This window comes from Podarcis raffonei, chromosome 13, assembly GCF_027172205.1.
Source record: "Podarcis raffonei isolate rPodRaf1 chromosome 13, rPodRaf1.pri, whole genome shotgun sequence".
In the NCBI taxonomy this organism is placed as follows: domain Eukaryota; kingdom Metazoa; phylum Chordata; class Lepidosauria; order Squamata; family Lacertidae; genus Podarcis; species Podarcis raffonei.
The window spans coordinates 10,392,653-10,414,173 of NC_070614.1; the positions used below are offsets into that span (position 1 = coordinate 10,392,653).

At 45.1% G+C, this 21,521-nt stretch overlaps 1 protein-coding gene across 1 annotated transcript; it reads left to right on the top strand.

The window, feature by feature from the left end:
• The first annotated feature begins 12,023 nt into the window (after positions 1 to 12,023).
• On the top strand, positions 12,024 to 18,924 carry LOC128400007 (glucose-6-phosphatase catalytic subunit 1-like). Its single transcript, XM_053361941.1, has 5 exons — positions 12,024 to 12,644; positions 13,639 to 13,748; positions 14,731 to 14,836; positions 16,417 to 16,532; positions 17,546 to 18,924. Exons 1-5 carry the CDS (start codon positions 12,346 to 12,348, stop codon positions 18,055 to 18,057), a joined length of 1,143 nt encoding a protein of 380 aa, XP_053217916.1. The 5' UTR covers positions 12,024 to 12,345; the 3' UTR covers positions 18,058 to 18,924.
• Positions 18,925 to 21,521: the final 2,597 nt, after the last annotated feature.

Sequence of the window (21,521 nt, forward strand, 5' to 3'; positions counted from 1 at the left end):
GCTGGGGCAGAGTGCCACTCTCAAGGCTGACAGACTCTGGGCATCCTCACATACAGAATGCAGGAGAATCTGGGAAAAGCACTACTTTCCCCCCTTTTATTTCTTATTGTGAATGGAATCTGCTTCCTTACGAAATGTTGCATGCCTCCCCAATCTCAGAAAAGTGCAAGCTTTCAGGGGTCCCTGGCACTTACCTAGGATTTGTGTTTCTTGTGCAATGAGGGGCTGTGGAAACTACAGTCTTTATGTGGTTTATTTTCACAGTGGGTGGCGCTGTGGTCTAAACCACGGAGCCTGGGGCTTGCCGATCGGAAGGTCGGCGGTTTGAATCCCTGAGACGGGGTATTCAGTCCCTGCTTCTGCCCACCTAGCAGTTCGAAAGCATGTCAAGTGCAAGTAGATAAATAGGTACTGCTCTGGTGGGAAGGTAAACGGCGTCTCTGTGCGCTGCTCTGGTTCACCAGAAGCGGCTTAGTTATGCTGGCCACATGACCTGGACGCTGTATGCCGGCTCCCTCAGCCAATAAAACAAGATGAGCGCCGCAACCCCAGAGTCGGCCACGACTGAATCTAATGGTCAGGGGTCCCTTTACCTTTAGAGGGCCATAACCTCACCAGGAAGCTAGCCTGGCTATTCCAGGAATCGAATCTGTATTGGTTCCAGGAATTAGAAGGGACTCAGGCATACAGCCTACCCAGTCCCCACCCCCAATTTATAACAGTGCTGTATAAGTTAGGTATCTTATTGGATGTTGCCTTGGGCACATTTTTATGGAAAGATGGGGATTTAAACAAATGATGCCATTTCGTAGGTTTTTTGTAAACTAAATTTACACAGTTGGTTATCATTTGTCCTAAATCTAACCAAAAAAAAGCACAAACGGTGCTATTTTAAAAAGTGTTGTTTGCCAGTCTCCATCTTGCAATGTGGAGCATGCCATGGACAGGAGACTCTATTATTATTATTATTATTATTATTATTATTATTATTATTATTATTATTATTTTAGGAGGGGAAAAGTGAGTCTTATAGAGCAAAAAATATGGTATTTAGGTCAAACAGTTATCTGCAAGAAGAGGAGATTTAGAAAGAGTCAGGTCAGTTGGTGATGAAAAGGGGACCTCCAGGAAAGAGGCATTCGGATGAGGGGTGACCTTATACTGAATGGTATGTGAAGTGAGGTGTTGTGTGTTTTAAATGCTATATTGCTGTTCCTTTAAGCAAACAAAAAAACCACCTTCCTCCCTGAACAGAAAGCAAGCAACAAATGGCCTTTGGGGGCAGTGGGTGCCTGAGGATGAGGGACGCCACGTGCACTGGGATTTTTCCTGCAAATGTTCAGTGAACTCAGACCTCCGAAAGAAAGACATTGCCAAGTGAAAAGAGCAGAGTTAATGTGTAACAGCTGGTTTGAATTACGGGCGTTGAGGTGAGGGAGGGAGGCTGCTTTGTCCTTGGCTTCAGGAACCCCTTGTCTCGTCACTAGGCCTCCCTGGCACAGGTCTGGCTCATGATCAGGGGTCAACAATACCCCTTCTGTACATGAGCATCCGTGAGGCAGGCGTCAGCAAACTTTTTCAGCAGGGGGCCGGTCCACTGTCCCTCAGACCTTGTGGGGGGCCGAACTATATTTTGGAAAAAATTATGAATGAACGAATTCCTATGCCCCACAAATAACCCAGAGATGCATTTTAAATAAAAGCACACATTCTACTCATGTAAAAACACCAGGCAGGCCCCACAAATAACCCAGAGATGCATTTTAAATAAAAGGACACATTCTACTCATGTAAAAACATGCAGATTCCCGGAATCAGAAGGCGATTGGGCCAGATCCAGCCCCCGGGCCTTCGTTTGCCTACCCATGTGTTAAGGTGTTGTTGTTGTTGCTTTTTAATTTATTTATTTGGTTTTTCAGATTAAAGTTTTACAATCATATAACCCACATACAACATAAAAGCAAGATTCCAAAAAATCCCCTGGACTTCCCTCCTCCTCCTTGCGGGTTCCTAGTGTTAATCCTTTCCTCCTGCATCTTTTATGATAATCCAGATCTTTTATGTCACCATTATGTCCGAAATTCACCATTAAGGTACAAGTGTTATTCCAACCCTACTTACCGGCATAGTCCATCAACTTGATCTGTCATTCTTCTCTGGTAGGGACTTCATCTTCTTTCCATCTCTGGGCCAATAACATCCACACAGCTACACAGTCTTTCTGCTCCCTTGGGATTTCGGCACCTAGAATTCCTAAAAGAAAGGCTTTGGAGTTTTTAAATAAAAAGTTATTTTCAACATTTTTTTTCATCTCATTATATATCAGGAGTGATGAGAATGAAGGCTGTTAAGTTTCTAACAGAGATCTCCCTTATAAAACCACTCCAGGGTCTGGGGCCTCTGCGGGGCCCTGATCCTGCTTGAGCCTCTGTTCCCCAAAACCAGGGCATGAGAGCTCCTTGTTGCTTTCCCTCTAATTCCGATACAAGCCATACTGGACTCCAAGCACACTTCTCTCAGGCTGTCGCCAGCCTTGCCTCTCTTCCCACCGCCAGCATTTTATTTTTATGCTGCCTTTCCATAGTTAAAGCCATGCTCAAGGCGGCTTGCAACATGAGAAGGCTTACAGAACTGCAAACGCAGCAAAAGCAGCTGTAAACAGCAAGTTGTTGTTGTTGTTTAGTCATTTAGTCGTGTCCGACTCTTCGTGACCCCATGGACCAGAGCACGCCAGGCACTCCTGTCTTCCACTGCCTCCCGCAGTTTGGTCCAACTCATGCTGGTAGCTTTGAGAACACTGTCCAACCATCTTGTCCTCTGTCGTCCCCTTCTCCTTGTGCCCTCCATCTTTCCCAACATCAGGGTTTTTCCAGTGAGTCTTCTCTTCTCATGAGGTGGCCAAAGTATTGGAGCCTCAGCTTCAGGATCTGTCCTTCCAGTGAGCACTCAGGGCTGATTTCCTTCAGAATGGATCGGTTTGATCTTCTTGCAGTCCATGGGACTCTCCAGAGTCTCCTCCATAATTCAAAAGCATCAATTCTTCGGCGATCAGCCTTTTTATGGTCCAGCTCTCACTTCCATACATCACTACTGGGAAAACCATAGCTTTAACTATACGGACCTTTGTTGGCAAGGTGATGTCTCTGCTTTTTAACATGACCCGGAAGCTGTACGCCGGCTCCCTCGGCCAATAAAGCGAGATGAGCACTGCAATCCCAGTCAGTCACGACTGGACCTAATGGTCAGGGGTCCCTTTACCTTTTTATTATTATTACGCCCAACAATGGGTGGGAGAGGCATTGTGCGTTGTTCCCCTCCCAAAAGTGCATTTCCGGGCACGGCACGGCACCCAAAAAGGGTTTGGGGCATCGTATGAGTTCACGGCCCCCAAAAAGTGCCCCCCCGGCAGAGAAATTGCACCACAAAGATGGGATCCCGGCTTTGGGCTTCCAAGTGTTGGAGGGCATGCTCTTTGGTGAGAAATGAGTTTCTTGAAATCTCAGGGTCAAGCTATGTGTCACTTGGAAGAGTGTCAGGGATTGTGACATTAGGATCGTGGGTGGGGAGAGAGGGGTTAAGCCTCCCTGGCCTGTGGCACAACTCAAACCTCCCCTTGCCCTGCCTGCGCTTACTATCAAGTGAAAACAAACAACCCCTGACGTGTTTTCGGAGATGCGTTTAGTCCATGTGCTGTTTGACCCTCAGGGTCTCCTCCGCTCATGTGCAAAGCCATGTGGGCTGAATGCTGAGCAGGGGAAGTCGGCCTTGTGGCTACTGGGTCTCTCTCTCTTTCTCTCCTGTTCCTTCGTCCACCTCCCCACCCCCCACCCTGTCCGTCCGTCCCTTTCAGATTAATTATTTGAGTAACTGTGTGGGGATGAAGTCAGGATGCGGTGTCAGATGATAAGCAGAGAGGCCCTGGGAAAGAAGCAGGGAACACGCTCTCCTGCCTTGCTGCAATCTGGCCGGGCGCGTTAGTGGGACAAAGGTTGGCCAAAGAGAAAGGGGGAGCATGGTGGGGCCTGCCGTTTTCTTGCATGCCCGTTTCCTAGGAAAGGTGCTGTATAAATAGGATGCCATTTTACCAGCTCCTCTCGACAACACAGAGGATTCCTTCTTGGCCCGTTTCTCTCCATGCAGCAGCCTCGTGTCACCCACCAAGTTAGGGGGGCAGCAGAAGGAATGGCGCCGGGGAGGGAAAGAAGAGCTAGCCATTTGGGCGCAGTTCTTGAAGCTGCAGCGCAGGGCACAGCAAAACAAAATGCCTCTTTTTGCATGCTAGCAAACCTGGGAGAGTGCTTCAATCCACAGAAAAAACAAAACAGAAGAAACCAGTCAAAGGCACTGGGAAAGATGGTGGTTTGTGAAATTTGTTTAGAAATTTAACCAGTGCAATTGGGGGTGAGGATCAGGAGCTATAGAACCGTCTCCAAACTGTAATGGCATGAAGATCCTATCGGTATATACAGTGGTACCTCGGGTTACATACACTTCAGGTTACATACGCTTCAGGTTACAGACTCCGCTAACCCAGAAATAGTACCTCGGGTTAAGAACTTTGCTTCAGGATGAGAACAGAAATTGTGCTCCGGCGGTGCAGCGGCAACGGGAGGCCCCATTAGCTAAAGTGGTGCTTCAGGTTAAGAACAGTTTCCCTATACACGGCTGCCTTCAGATAACTCCATACTCTCCAGCATTTCTCTGATGAAAATAGGGACGTCCTACCATACCCTCCCACATTTCTCCAGAGAAAATAGGGACGTCCTAAGGAAAAGCGAGACATTCTGGGATCAAATCAGAAACCGGGGTGGCTTCTGTAAATAGGGGATTGTCCCTGGGAAATTGGGATGTGTATTGCAAACTGATGCGGAAATGTGGAAAACTGAATTTAGGCTTGGAAAAGTAAAAAACAGAGAGAAACTGAAATAGTCACACACACACAAACTGAAATATACTCGGAGTCGAGTGTGAATTTCATGCTCTTTATTCAGCTTGTAGTAGCAATGAATGAAACTTTCCTCAAAACGTCTCAATATACATACATTATTTACACAATGTGCCCTGCGTGATTGGCTAATTCTGGGATACTCCTGCAGGCCAATCAGGTTGCAGATTCACTTCCTCCAGAAGTCTGATTGGCTGCTCTTGCAGGCCAATCAGGTCACTGATTCACTTCTACCTGGAGCTGGATTGGGTGGCTCCTGCCGACCAATCAGACTGCTGCATTCTGGATCTTATTGATCTAGGATTCAGCAAACGCTGCAGTCAATACCTATTTTGGGGAGGGGGATTTGACACTGTACCTGTTTTAAAAAATGAGAAGCTATTGGAATTATCTGCCCACTGTGACAGTTTATTTTCCCCCTGTAGATATTAAATTGCTGACCACAATAATGCTGTACCCCAATCAACACCAAAGCATGCAATAATCTTTTATCCTGGCAGCCATTGTGAATTTCCGAAAATTCAAAAAGCAACTCACAGCTTTCTAGGAAAAACAAAATGGCAGCCACTCCAATTCCCTCTGCGCACCAAGGAATTTCATACCACCCCTGAAATATTGCTGAAACAAAACAGCCGGTTTTGATGCGGATGACGCTGCTGGAAAATGACCTTTTATGCATGGCCTTGTCATTTTCCCAGGGCTTGAACAGATATTCCCAGTGGAGTATGCCAAAAATACACTAAATTAAAGAGGGATTAGGAGCCAGACTAGATGAGGCACAGGGCAGGCGGGGAATGCAAAGAAATGTAACTTCCGCTGTGATTGGAGTCTCCCACAGTTTTTACTTTGTTAATTAACAGCTTAATGGGGCTGGTATGTAAAATTGAGGATGTGGTGATTTGGAAGACGGCATTTAATCTTTCCTTTCCATGCCCTTTCCCTGAGGTAAAGCGCCCCCCCCCATACTCTCAAAGCTGCTATTTGCTTGTTTTTAAATACTTGTGTGTCCCCCCCCATGTTTCCAGCAATTCTTACTTTTATCTGTAAGCCACTTTGAGCCCCGTCAGGGGAAAAGGCGGGGTTTAAATAAATAAATATATAAATAAAATGTAATTAGCAATGTTTTTCTTACAGTTGTAAATCATTGGGCCTTTGCTGTGTGTTTTTTTCCATCGAATAAACCACTGTACCCCTAATAATAATAATAATAATAATAATAAATATTTATTATTATAAATAATAATTTATAATTATAAATAATAAACATGTGCCATTGTGGGGTTTTTAATAATAATTTTCATTATGTTTTCAATTTTGCATTTCAAAATAAACCTTTTACAAACTTGAAAATATCCAGTGACTTCCCTTCTTCCCCTTCCATGGTTCATTTTACATATCATACATTCCCGCTTATTTTAACTGTAAGCAGTTTCCCACTTTTACATCGATCAAATGTTATTGACACTGCTGAATTTATCTTAATGCTGCCATCGTTTTCAGCTGTGCAGTTATTTTCCGTACGTTCAATAAATGTTTCCTACTGTCCTTTAAATATATGTCCTTCTTGCTCTCTCGTTCTATGCGTTAAATCTGCAAGTTCTGCGTATTCTGTCAACTTAAGTTGCCAATCTTCTTTTAGTTGTGTGCCATTGTAATGGATTCCTTTGAAGTCATTTCTGCACCAGGTGAAGTACCACATTTTTCGCTCTATAAGACACACCAGACCACAAGACGCACCTAGTTTTTGGAGGAGGAAAACAAGAAAAAATATATTCTGAATCTCAGAAGCCAGAACAGCAAGGGGGATCACTGCGCAGTGAAAGCAGCAATCCCTCTTGCTGTTCTGGCTTCTGGGATAGCTGCGCAGCCTGCATTCGCTCCATAAGACGCACACACATTTCCCCTTACTTTTTAGGAGGGAAAAAGTGAGTCTTATAGAGCAAAAAATACGGTAATTTTTAGCCCCCCAATTCCCGCCCACCCCGACATCTCCCATATTTTGCCTGACCACAGGTGACAACCCCAGCCCAACGAGAGAAAGACTTTTGCCAGACTTTTGTCTCCCTAACTGGGGACAGGGGTCATTTCAGGGAAAGAGCATCAAACGATTAGGACATATTGCAACATGTTTGTTTGTGGCCCCAGTATCTTTATTTTTTTAATCTTTATTGCAAAACATACAACACAAACAGACAAAAAGAATACCACAATGACAACTAAACATTAATTGGTTACACATCATCTAACATCACACATAGTTTTGACTTCCAAATCACCTCATTGTGCTTTCTAAATATTCTTATCCTATACGCACTTCCTATTACTGTATATCAAGATTTTTTTTTACGTTTACAATTTTCTTTAATATTCGAGATTCAATCTATACCTGTCAGATTTGCATTTTCACAATATTGTTATCTTTTTTAAAAATACTTTTCAGATTTATACATTTCACTGATTTTACAGTCATTTTGACATTTCAAAACTTCCTTCCCCCTCTTTCTGCGGTTCCTTAAATTTATTTTTAATATCTTCTGATTATCCTAATTAACTTAATTTGCTCATTTACTCATCTTCTTTAAATACTCATATATATAAACTGCAGTTATTACAATAATCCTGTCAATGTTTTTATCTGTCTAACATTTATCAGTCACTATTCCATAAACCATTTCCATTCTTTTATGAAAAGTTTGTTATCTTGATTTCTTATTCTTCCCACAAGTTTCGCTATTTCTGCATATGCCATAAGTTTTTGTATCCGTTCTTCCTTTGCGGGGACTTCTGCTTCTTTCCATTTTGGGGCGAGTAACATTCTTGCCGCTATAGTTGCATACATGAACAAGTTTCTATGCAGTTTGGGTAGTTCTCTCCCTATAATTCCCAAGAGAAAAGCTTCTGGTTTGTTTGTTTTACAAACGTTATTCTAAACATCCTTTTCATTTCATTATATGTCATAAATGGGAAATGTGGCCCCAATACCTGGCCTGGTTAAAGTTTGCGACCATTTCTTTCCATGGGTTACAGAGACATCTCTGTTTCTAACAGCTGTTGCATGTCGCGCAGGAACATGCACAGGGCCATCTTACCCATAGGCGCTAGGGGTGCGGGACACCCGGGCGCTGGGCTCTTGGGGGCGCCAGGCCGAGAGTCCGGGGTCTGAGAGTTGAGCCCGGGGAAGAGCCCACCCATTGGATAGAGCGCCATGGCGGGCTCTTCTGCTGTGGGCGGCTCTGTGTTGTGAGTTCGGGGGCAACCGAGCCGGCAAGACACTGAGGCAGGCACCCAGTTCCGCCCTCCTGCACACCTGGGACTGGGTAACTGGGGGTGGCAGGGCGCTGGGCGGATCTTTGCACCCTGGCGTCGCATATGCTTTTTCCCCCAAATTTTTTTTATTGGTTTTCCACATTTGTAACAGATATAACATATAAAACACACAAAAGAAAACACACTACAATACTAAAAAAAACAACAAAAATATAAACATTTGTTACTTCTAAAACACTTTCATTGTTAACTGACTTCCTCAAATCTCCCCTAACTGAATTTCATTGTATCACCTTGTAACAGTTCTCCAAAATCTTCTTTCTATTAAAATTAACTCCTTCAATTTACTATCTTCTTCTCTTTTCTTAGTAATCAAAATCCATAATGCTTTACAATTCGTTCTTATTTTAATCCTAAGCCTATTTGGTACTTTCAAGTGACTTCTAATTATCTTATGGTACAATATTTGGCTAAATAATCTTTGAATTTCTTCCAATCTTCTTGATACGCCTCTTCTTTCTGATCGCGTATTCTCCCAGTCAGGTCGGCCAGCTCCAAAAAGTCCAACATCTTCATCTGCCATTCTTCTACTGTTGGTATTTCTTGAGATTTCCAGTTTTTAGCTACTGTATTTTTCACTCTATAAGACGCACCAGACCATAAGATGCATCTAGTTTTTGTAGGAGGAAAACAAGAAAAAAAATATTCTGAATCCCAGAAGCCAGAACAGCAAGAGGGATCGCTGTGCAGCGAAAGCAGCGATCCCTGTTGCTGTTCTGGCTTCTGGGATAGCTGCGCAGCCTGCATTCGCTCCATAAGACGCACACACATTTCCCCTTACTTTTTAGGAGGGGAAAAGTGAGTCTCATAGAGCAAAAAATACGGTAATAGCAGTCTTGCCGCTGTAGTGGCATACAAAAACAATCTAACATCTTTTTTGGGCAAGGCGCCGCATATGCTTAAGACAGCCCTGAACATGCAAGTCAGGGCATGGCTGATTTTGGACTCTCCTGAAATTCTAGTTCCACGTCTTCACTGGCCTGCCCTCCAGGCCCATGGCCACTGCCTGCGCAGATTGTCGCGGGTCAAGGGCCCTGAGCCTGGACTTTCGTTGGTGAGTGGAGATAAAGGCGACATTTTCACTGGCCGGCCAGCAATCATTAACCCTGCTCTTCCTGATGGCCCCGAGTGTGGACATCATCGTGTTTTGGAGGAGAGCTTGCTTTGTGCTTAGCGTTTCCAGGAACACAAGAAGAACAAACTGCACTGCTGGTAAACAGGAAAACGTGTCTGATTTTCCCCAGTTGGGGAGATGAAAGACATGGCGTGTCTTCTGCCTATAGAAGTTAACCTAGGGCTTGTCGGCGGGGCGAGGGGGCGGGTGGGAATAATTTCCTTTTCAACTCTTGGCTCCCAAGTTTCTATTCTACATATTTATATCCCACTCTTCAATACAGATATTTCCAAGACAGGCTAATGGCCACTATCAAAATAAAACAATAGAAGTAATTTAAAAGAAAAAACAGATGAAAAGAACTTGCAGATGCTAACACACACACATCCTGCTCTGGGCTTGTTCCATAATTTCCCCCAGATGATTCCCTGTCCCTTCATATGACATTTTCTTGCTCTGCACTTGCTGGCAACTAAAGGCTAAACTACACGTGCTTTCACAAAATGGATGCTTAAAGAGGCGACTTTTATTTTAATGAAAAAGCAGCAATTATTTAGGGTGGCCATATTCCTGGAAGTGAAAATCTGGACCACGTTTGTTGTTTGGGGACTTTTATATAGTTTTTTAAAGCATTAAAAAAAAAAAACTGACCTACTTGCCATATGTCCAGGTTTAGACAGACATTTTGCCGATTCAGCAAAAATCCGCCATTTTGCAGGCCAATTCCTGAGAAAACCCGGGCCTATGGCAGCCCTAAATTATTGCCCCAATCAGGTAGGGCCTTTCCCATTGAAGACTGCAATCCTAGACTCACTATCAAGGGAATGAAATGCTAAATGTTAATTCTACAGTGGTACCTCGGGTTACATACGCTTCAGGTTACATACGCTTCAGGTTACAGACTCCGCTAACCCAGAAATAGTACCTCAGGTTAAGAACTTTGCTTCAGGATGAGAACAGAAATCGTGCTCTGGCAGCAGCAGGAGGCCCCATTAGCTAAAGTGGTGCTTTAGGTTAAGAACAGTTTCAGGTTAAGAACGGACCTCCAGAACGAATTAAGTACTTAACCTGAGGTACCCTGTATTACCATCTGATGGTAGAAAAGCAATGCTCAACTCCCCTGACTTCAGTATGGGGCGGACCTAAATCTTGAGGCTTTTGCAGAGCTGTGCTCATAACCTCCTGCGCTCCTGCCTAATTGGCGATGACAAAAAATGCATTTTCAAAATCGGCACTTCACGTACGCAAAAGAAATTGAAAAGCAAAACATGCTTAGTTAAGTGTTAGAATGTGTGCGGCGTGTTCGTCTGTTGGCGTGAGTACAGTGCCCAGCTCTTAAATAGCCTTTATTGAGTGGTTCAGCAGATCATACCAGCTGAGAGAGTCCGAATCTGGCACTTTGCATCGGGAACACAGCGTGACGGCCAAAGTGTCAGGCATTTGAACTGGCTTGTGTCAGCATTCCCTCTTTGCTGTTCACTGCTGCCTAAGATGAACTGCATGAGAGCCTACAAGGTGGACCCTATTTCAAGAGAAAGGCAGAGCCCGGCTGGAGAAATAGGAACCAGAAGAGGCCTCATGCCCAAAATATTTATTGTCTATTTAGTTTATTTAGTGCATCTGCATGCACCGCTCTTCAGCCAAAAAGACTCCTGGAGTGGCTTACAGACAAGACAGTCCCTATCTGTAGCCTTGCAATCTGGGGGAAAAATAAACAAACCACAACACACATGGGAAAAGGGATAGAGAGGGAATAAATGGCTGGCTGTGGAAGCATTGCAGTTAAATAAATTTAAAATGGATTAGTGACATTTTCCTTCAAAATTATAGGACGGGCTTTGTACTCCAGCTTCACCCTTTCCTTCATGCAATGCAGTTATTTTATGTTCAGTATAAACAGGGCTGTTTTTATACCTACACACACCACTTTTAATTGTTCTCCAATACATGGAGGGGAAGAAAATGGGAAACAGGGGCATTCCGGATTCAAATCAGAAACCAGGATGGCTTCTGTAATTCCGGGACTCTCCCTGGAAAATCAGGGCACTTGGAGGGTATGCATTAAGTCTCAGCTTTGCTTCTAAATAAACATGCATAGGATCCGGCCTGCATATAACCTGAAACACTTACTGTACACATGGTTTCTACTTATGCTTATTGCATTATTAGCCATCACCATTGTAAGCGCTAAAGGGGTGGTTCAAAGGTGTTGTGGAGTAGCTCATGTGCATTAATTGAGATTAATTGTGTGTATTAATTGAGATTAATTGAGATGCACGCATCCTGAGACAACAGATTTAGGGAGGACTTTGGAGCTGTGATAGGTATGGTCAAAGAAACTTCTAGAATCACTTCTGCAAAGTGTGTGCTGCAGTTAGAGAACAAAAGAGGCAAGGATTCTGATGATTGCACCGTAACAAGTGAGCGAACAAAACATAGCAATTCCACACTAAATGCCTAGTGTGGAAGAACCCTGTGTCTATCTGGTCTCTTAAATTTCATTAGTTTTTAAAGGCAGTTTAAACTGAGTTGCTGCAGTTGCCTATTATTGGGGTTTTTTATGCAGGAGGAGGAGTGGGATAATATAAAATGACCTGTCAGGAACCCCTCAGTGAGCAGTACTAAAACCTGGAAAATTTGAACCCAGGGATTCCTGGCAAATTTCCTCCATCCACCCAGAACTAGGATGCAGGAGAAGTTGTGCACGAACCAGAGACGCGTCCCTTTACCCAGGGGACGGGATGAAGATTTAATGTGGCCCTGGAAAGAGTTAACGCTTTTGCGGCGAAGGCAACAGGCTGTTTTGGAGGGCTTGTTTGTTCCTCTTACATAAGTTTCTCTAAACTTGTTTGTCCCAAGCTAGGGGGGGGAAGCACCTTTGATCGGGAAGGTGTTTTTGTACCAAAGTGATTTTAAGTCCAAAGCTCAATCTGCCGCACACGGGAGAAGATAAAAGGCGATGAGAGCCGTCCAAGGGTGTAGTGCAGCTACACGGACCGAAATAGCTGGTCGCTCAACTATCAGCAGAATGGAAGCGGGCATGGACTTTCTCCATCACTCAGGCATCCAAGCCACACACTATCTCCAAACTAGCTACCCGGCAGCCCAGGATTGGTTCCTCTTTGTTTCTTTCGCTGCCGACCTCCGAAACACGTTCTTTGTCTTCTTCCCCATCTGGTTCCACCTCTGCGAAGCGGTGGGGATCAAACTCATCTGGGTGGCTGTGATTGGCGACTGGCTGAACCTCGTCTTCAAGTGGTAAGTGCCCTGCCTACTCTAAGGTGGTCACCTGAAATCAGGCTTTCTTCATCTGGGCATGTAATGTGGTTAAGGTAAAGGGACCCCTGACCATTAGGTCCAGTTATGGCCGACTCTGGGGTTGCGGCGCTCATCTCGCTTTACTGGCCGAGGGAGCCGGCGTACAGCTTCCGGGTCATGTGGCCAGCAGGACTAAGCCGCTTCTGGCGAACCAGAGCAGCGCACAGAAAAGCCGTTGACCTTCCCGCCGGAGTGGTACCTATTTATCTACTTGCACTTTGATGTGCTCTCGAACTGCTAGGTGGGCAGGAGCAGGGACTGAGCAACGGGAGCTCACCCCGTCGCGGGAATTCAAACCACCAACCTTCTGATCGGCAAGTCCTAGGTTCAGTGGTTTAACCCACAGCGCCACCCGCGTACTTGTTAAGTAGGCACCAAGAATATCCACAGCTAGCTTCCATAAATTTGGAATGGGAAGACTTCCTGGCAAGTCCGAACCCTGGCAGCAAACCATTCTGCCCATTCCAGCTGCTCTCTGCTATTCTGTGAAACCAGCTGTTAGGATGGCCTCAATGGAACAAGCCCTTTCCATTTCCCTTCCACTCTTTACTTCCCTTTCACGAGCTCCTCTCTGCAAGTTCCATGCCAGTCTGGCAAGTTATTTTTTCTGGACTTGTGGAATGGGAGGAAAGTCTTTGGTTGCCCCTGGCTGACTTTAACGAGTTGTGTGCATGGCTTATTACTGCCTTTGGTGTTAGCATCTAGGATAAATATCTATTTAGCCCCCAGATCTGTTTTTTTCCAGCACCAGACTCCAAAATACTCCACGAAAACATGGGACCCTTCTGGTCTGCTTGCATTGTGATCCTTAACACTCAGGAATTTGTGTGGGTGTCGCAACTCTTTTTCCTTTCGGCCCTAGCTGGTTCTGTTGTCGGCAATCCCTTCCTACAGCAGAGACTCACAGTGCCTCTCATGTTCCTTTTCTCTACAGGATCCTGTTTGGGCAGAGACCTTACTGGTGGGTACGTGAGGCCAGTTTCTACCACAACACCTCGGCCCCTGCAATCCAGCAGTTCCCTGCTACGTGTGAAACTGGCCCAGGTGAGATGCGAAAGGAAAGGGTGGCCATGTAACTGGAGGCAGGGCAGGAAGCAAAAGAGGGAATGCGTTAACACCAAAAAATATAATCACAAAAACAGTTATTCTGTGAACTGCCCTGAGATCTTAAGATGATATAAATCTAATAAATAAAATACAGTGGTACCTCGGGTTAAGTACTTAATTCGTTCCGGAGGTCCGTACTTAACCTGAAACTGTTCTTAACCTGAAGCACCACTTTAGCTAATGGGGTCTCCTGCTGCTGCTGTGCTGCCGGAGCACGATTTCTGTCCTCGTCCTGAAGCAAAGTTCTTAACCCGAGGTAATATCTCTGGGTTAGCGGAGTCTGTAACCTGAAGCATATGTAACCTGAAGCGTATGTAACCCGAGGTACCATTGTAAACAGGTTTGATAAATCTAGGCTGTGTCTTGAGTTAATCACAATTCCATATGTTTGGTGAGCACCTGCATTTTCTGTACTTTCTTGTACTGGAACACGATATAGCCTTGCAAGATTTAATTTCTTAACCCATGCTTGAAGCTCAGTGAAAGATACATTTTAAGAGCCAAATGGGTTAAGTTAAATGCTAAAAATGAAGTAAATGGTCAATGAAGCTCTGGCTTAAACTCCCACCACCAAAACATGGTTCAGTCTCAGATCAAAATCCAGGCTGACTGTACAGTTTTCTCTGAATCCGTGTTTATCCCTGGAAAACAGAAAGAGACGCCAACCACAGGACTTGCTCAGCTGTTGCAGAATATGTTGCTTGGGCTGTGACTGGTGAGCCTTGAAGGGGGCGGGAAATCAATACATAAAGAGTGGCATTTGGGTACATAAGGCCTGCATCTGATTTTGGATTTTATTTCCCCTCTGGGAAGGTGATGGGTAATATAGATGGCTTGAAAGGGTTTTGTCTTTCAGGCAAGGCTGAGGGTGATACGGAGGGTTTGGAGCCAAGGCGTCTGACTTTCCTTTTCACTTTAGGGAGTCCCTCTGGACACGCGATGGGTTCAGCCGGCGTGTACTATGTGATGGTTACAGCCATTCTCTCCATTGCATTGAAAAAGAAGCAGCCATCTTGGAAACACCGGTAAGCAGGCCCAGCAATATTAAGTAGTAACGAAAGGCACTCTCTCTGAGCAAGGGAGAGTGCTGGGAAGTATTTTCTGCTTCAAGGAGAATTACGTAATATTACGACGTGCAACAATGCTTCCGTTGTGGAAGGGAAAATTGGAGGTCCTGCATTTTATCCCTTTGGCAGTAACCTTTTACAAAAGGTACAAAAATACACTTTACAATAAGCCAGAGATTTGATGCTGATAAGGAAAAAAGACACCAGGAGAGAACAATATTGTCCCTGTGCATATCTCAAGGATGGATGGATCTGTTAATTTCAGTCCTCTAAGTTTCTTATTTCTCCAATCTTAGCATTCTCAGTTCTCCACATTTCCGCATTTTTTTTAAAAAAAATCCTCACGAAAGTTGACAGCATTTTAATGCAAATTTCTCCCATTGAGCACATTTTGCTATGGCTTTCTGGCTAATCATTCATATTTTTGCAAGCAATTTCCCCAAGTATCATGCATTTTAATGCTATTTCCATGAATGTGTGTGGTTCTGTGCACATTCCCCCCCTGCTATTGCGTGGGGAACTGCATCGCGCAATTCAGAGGAGGACAAATTTTGCAGGATAGCTGCGCTCACACAATGTTCGCACGTTGGTTCGAGAAGTGCAAGTTAGTTAGTTTCTTACTGAATTGCAATGAAGATCAAATTGCCCCTTCATCAGTAGTAGATGTTGTCATTAAAATTGCCTGTAGCAATTGGAAAAGTGAATTATTCTCATTGGGAACCAGGAGAAGGCATATGCAATGTTTCAAAGGGCAGCAGGGCTACGCTGGAAACTCCTTCACTGTGAACAGTACAAGTGTGCCTCTCTCAGATCATGCTTTGGAAAATACATTCCTACATGTCTGAACCAGAAGCCAGATGATTGTGCGCATTGACTGCCCCAAGCTGTTGCCAAGGGATTTCTCAATCATCAGACAATGACAGCCTGCCCGAAGTCTGTAGGAAGGGACAAAATTTGGCAGCTGAGCAGGATTTTGATTGGCTTGTTTGCTCGTCTGTCATTTCAGTTGTGAAGCCAGAAGGAAATCAGGCTCACACTGCAATCGAACAACCTGTTGTGACCTCTGCTTTCACATTACACCGGTCTTCCCCTGGTGACAGAGGCTGGCCAATGCAAAAAGTGCACAGGAACCCAAAGTCTTTGTTATGTACTGAAGTTCTCACCCTGGGCCAGCAGGGGGATACTGTAGATAGTTATGCAAATGAAGGATCGAAAGTGATGTTCAGTGATTGGATAGTTTTAGAAAGTTGTTACAGTAACGTGGTACTGGAGCTCTATATAAGCAGGCTGACTGAACCCTTCAGTTCAGTTCTGTTCTGGCCTGTGAATAAACAAAAGCTGTTTGAAGAATCGCTGTGTCGTCTGATATGTTCACCCACAACTTAACAGTCTTAATTCTCCGGAGCTCTTACATTTTTCTGACAGTGGGTGGGAAAGGATCTGTATAGCTTGCAAGGCTATACAGGAGATACCCCAGAAAAGTCTGGCTTGCCAGTGTTCACCTCTATTCTCTTCTCATCTCTTGTCTCCTTTTGCAGCTTCTTGCAGGCAGTGCTCTGGGCGGCTTTTGCCATCGTCCAAGTCTGCGTCTGTCTCTCCCGTGTCTTCATTGCTGCCCATTTCCCCCACCAAGTTGTCGCTGGTGTCTTCTCAGGTCAGTGCAGGTTACTCACCCCCTGGTATGATATGTTGAGATGTACGGCAAGGCTGCAGCTGTGGAATACAGTAGAAATTGTTGCCGTGGACTCAGTGACAGATTCTAATACGCAGACTCCACAGAACAAAAGTAGCGTGCTCCCCAAAATGAGGTCTTTAAAAATAATAATCATTTTTATTAAAGGTTTTCAACCTAATATAGCATAAAATTAAAAAATGTATCAAACAGAAGAAAAAGAAAGATACATTAATAATAGTTCTCATAAGTAAAGGTAAAGGGACCCCTGACCATTAGGTCCAGTCGTGACCGACTCTGGGCTTGTGGCGCTCATCTCGCTTTATTGGCCGAGGGAGCCGGCGTACAGCTTCTGGGTCATGTGGCCAGCATGACTAAGCCGCTTCTGGCGAACCAGAGCAGCACACGGAAACGCTGTTTACCTTCCTGCCAGAGCGGTACCTATTTATCTACTTGCACTTTGATGTGCTTTTGAACTGGTAGGTTGGCAGGAGCAGGGACCGAGCAATGGGAGCTCAAACCGTTGCGGGGATTCGAACCGCCGACCTTCTGATCGGCAAGCCCTAGGCTCAGTGGTTTAACCCACAGCACCACCCGCGTCCCTAATAATTCTCATATGATCCTCATTAAAAAAACAAACAAAATTATAAATATATCTGTGTAGCCCTCGGCCACCAATTTATCTTAACCTTCATACATACGGAGAGCTGAATTTCCCACCTGGGAGACCTTCCCCTTCCAGCCTGAGAAAAGCCACTCTGACCTGCCAAAATGAGGTCTTGATGAGGCTGTGAGATACCCATAAAAAAGAATACTTTGTCTTTGAGGTTGTGATGGCAATCGAGGTGTTCCACCTTGTTTAGTTTTCTAAAGACCTGAGCCGCTTTGCCAAGCATACAGCAAAAGACGTCGCTTCATAGCCTTAAGATTGCTTCCAAAAGTTTGGGGGTATGTGTGTACTGACCAGCGATGTCTCCTTTCGCCCCGCAATTCAGGCATGGTGGTTGCCGAATCTTTCCAGCACATACGCTCCATCTACAACCCCAGCCTGCGGAAGTATGTGGGCACCACCCTGTTCCTCTTCTCTTTCGCCCTGGGTTTCTACCTGCTGCTCAAGGTGCTGGGCGTGGACCTCCTGTGGACTTTGGAAAAGGCCAAGCGGTGGTGCGAAAACCCAGATTGGGTCCACCTGGACACCACGCCCTTTGCCGGCCTCCTGCGCAACCTGGGCGTCCTCTTTGGACTGGGACTGGCCCTCAACTCCCCAATGTACGTGGAAAGCTGCAAAGGGAAACAAGGGCAGCAGCTGGCCTTCCGGCTGGCCTCCATCGGCGCTTCGCTCCTCGTCCTGCACCTCTTTGACTCTTTCAAGCCCCCTGCTAAAGTGGAGATGCTCTTCTACCTCCTGTCTTTCTGCAAGAGCGCCGCCGTGCCGCTGGCAGCGGCTGCCCTCATCCCCTATTGCGTCTCCCAGATCCTTACCCAACAAGACAAGAAAACTGTGTAGTCGCCATGCCGGTTTTATTTTCTATGAACTTGAGCAGGTGAAGAGCTACGACGGAAGGCCTCAGGGGCCAAAAGGGACAGCGTTCTTGGCGGTCCTCTTAACTAAGTGTGTTCTGGGCTCCCGCTGGAGCCAGGATACGGCTGACCCATCTGCCTTCATAAAATACCAGCCGGGGTCTCCATCCAGTGCTGTCCATAGGTCGTAATTCCAGTGGCGCCGTTTGGTAATTTTTAGATTGTGGACATTATGGTTGAAAGGTAACGTGTGCCGCTCCGCTTATTTCAAAATGTTGCTGATACGCCAGCGCTTCTGCATCTGGGGCCCCTCCAGACCCTAAAGTCTTGGCCCTGGATGACGCTGCTGCGTGAGTCTTCCAGTGCAAGACATTTCTCCAGAAAAGTGTTACCTGCAATTTTGTCTGCCACCAGCAAATACAGTTACCTGCTCAGCCGAGATGTCAGGGAAAAACTGGTATCAGCAAGGCGGGGAGCAAGCAGGGGGATTCACTTGGCATAGTTGGGGCAGAAGAGGAATAGAATATATATTTCCACCATTGCCTGTCTTGTGGCAGGAGAGGGAAGCTATCTGTCCCTCCATGACACCCGCCGGCATTGTTCATACTTCAAGGGAGACGCTCCCTAGTCAGCCTGGCTGGTGTTATGAGGTCAAGCAATGAACCCCTGTGTGTGTTACAGGGGGATTTCACATCACTGGCGGTCACTTTTGGGATGGGGAGGAAGAAAAGATGGCGAACCCACCCGCGGCCTACCGCAGCCTAGAGATGGCTTTTGTAGATGTCTGCACGCCATATTTCTATATTTGTACCTACACCTTTTTGTTATGAATAAAGCATGTTTTGTTAGCAAATGAACGGTCAGCTTTCTTTTGGGAAAATATTTGAAAACTGAAGTATTAAATGTTGTTTAAAAGCTCCCCGTATCAATTCCCTCTGCCAGTTAACTATAAATGAACTCCTAGCCTTGATTTAGTGATGCAGGTTACAGTACTTCTACAGTGTTGTGCCAGAGCGCTAAACTTCGAGATGAAAAAAATAATAATCTGCAGTGATTCTCTAAAGCTCTTCTCCGGTCTCTGCCAGCCCATTTGTTTACTTCTTTTAACTGATGAAGAATTATTATCCAGTGTTTACGCAGTGGGTGGGCTACTCTGTGCCAAAAAATGATATCCTGAGACTTTGGTGGTGGTTTCTTCACCTGTTGACAGGTAGGGGAAGTAATACTTGCTGTGATTAATTTATAAAATGAAGCTGGGGATCTAGCCTGCTTTAGAGTACTGGCACTTCAGACCTGAAATCACTTGCTCCTAATCAAAGCAAGCTACACTACTCATTGCTGAAAGAAAGGCGCTCTGCACATGGTCAGAGGCACTGTCTTCTCTTATTCACATATTTCAGAACTGAGTCTTGATTTGTTCCAGAGCCAATCCTTGGGGCAAGCTAAACCCTGTTTGCTTCCCTGTCATGCTAAAAGACTGTGTCAACAGTTCATCAGCTGCCAACTCTTAACTCCCAATTCCTAGGATTAAACATATTGCAAGGGGAAAGCTGGAGGAAAGGTTAGTGGGTGGGGCACATTGACTGAGCCACACAGCGCCAGTATATGAAGTAACTTACGAGTTCATCTCCATTTATTTTTGTTTGCTGTGTAAACCAACAACAAATGGTGATTATTGCAAACCCTATTTTCCGGGGACGTCCCTGATTTAGAGAAACCATCCCAGTTTCTGATTTGATCCCAGAATGTCCAAGTTTTCCTTAGGATGTCCCTATTTTCATCGGAGAAATGTTGGAGGGTATGGAATTATCCAACCTCTGAGCTGTCAGAAGGCAAGTTTTTTTAAAATGTTTAATTTTTTTTAATATGTTGGAAGCTGCCCAGAGTAGCAGGGGCAACCCAATAAGATGTGTGGTGTGTAAATATTAAAATTATCATTATGGAATGGGACGTCCCTATTTTCATTGGAAAAATGTTGGAGGGTATGGTAGGTGGTAGGACCACATGGCTTGCATTTTTTTTAAAAAAAGGTTTCAAGTTGATATTCCTCATTACAGATAGCAAGGCTGAGGGATAGATGAACCAATTGTATTAACAAGTTGGCTCATAATAAAATTTGACGTATTTCCCAGTGGTGCATTTGGGGGCCCCAAAATGGTGGACATTGGGAGAAGCGGTACCGCCATAGGCAGGGGGTAAAGAAACGAGTAACGTACAAAGGAAGCCATTGACACCACAGTAAGCTTAACACACTCAAATCAACAAAATCCTACCACCAGTAGAAATCCAGAATTTAGAATATCTGTGACTGGGCAGCAGCAATCCACCCACAATGAACAAAGAATGACCAGTAGCAGAAGTTCGCCCTCTTTCTAACTTGGGTCTTATTTTATATGGAAAATGTGATTTATCTCAAATTTGTAAACATGGGGGGAAATTGCCTTGCCAGTTCTTATATTGCAATAGCAGAGGGTGGGGTCACTCGGATAGCCCTGCAATAGAATAATCCTTTGCAAATACCGTATTTTTTGTTCTATAAGACTCACTTTTTCCCTCCTAAAAAGTAAGGGGGGGATGTGTGTGCGTCTTATGGAGCGAATGCAGGCTGCGCAGCTATCCCAGAAGCCAGAACAGCAAGAGGGATCGCTGCTTTTGCTGCGCAGCGATCCCTCTTGCTGTTCTGGCTTCTGGGATTCAGAATATTTTTTTTATTGTTTTCCTCCTCCAAAAACTAGGTGCGTCTTGTGGTCTTGTGCGTCTTACAGAGCGAAAAATATGGTACTTTACGTTGGGGGTGGGTGGGTTTAGACTGACTTGTTTTCTTTTCAGGGAGAACATTCCCCGTATAAAACAGCTGGCAGTAAACGTCCATCTGCTAAAAGCTGCCACATTAGACTCAGGTCCCAGGTCTCCCCGAATTGAACACGGCGTCTGAGTTGCATACGGAAACCTTGTAAGCAGAGATGTAGCACATAAAAAAACAAAACACTGCCCCCCCCAAATCCCCCATCTAAAGTAAGGCTTGAGTTAGATTACATAGTCCGACCTTTGCAGCTACTCCTTTTGTGGTGTGCGTGTCTGTAAGATCACTGCGAAATCCAGCTAAAATCCCAGAATTCTCCACATTTCCCCCCCCCCATGGCAAGCTATCCCAGCCATCCCAGGGGAGATGTGAAAAATGGAGGAGGCAGCAGAACAAATACCACAATAAGCAAGGACACGGAGTTCCCAAGAAGGAGGGAGGCAATGCAACAGAGGATTTTCAAGACCCAGACGAGGACGTATGTGAGGAAAAATGCATTGCGCCCAGTCTCAGTCCCATAGCTGGGGAAATGCCTTAAAAAGCAGTTGCCGTTGGTGCACAGTCAATATAAATATACCATCTTCCCTCCTTGATAGCCAGAAACATAGAAGGGCTTATAAGCTGAAGGTCAGCAATCCTCATAACTT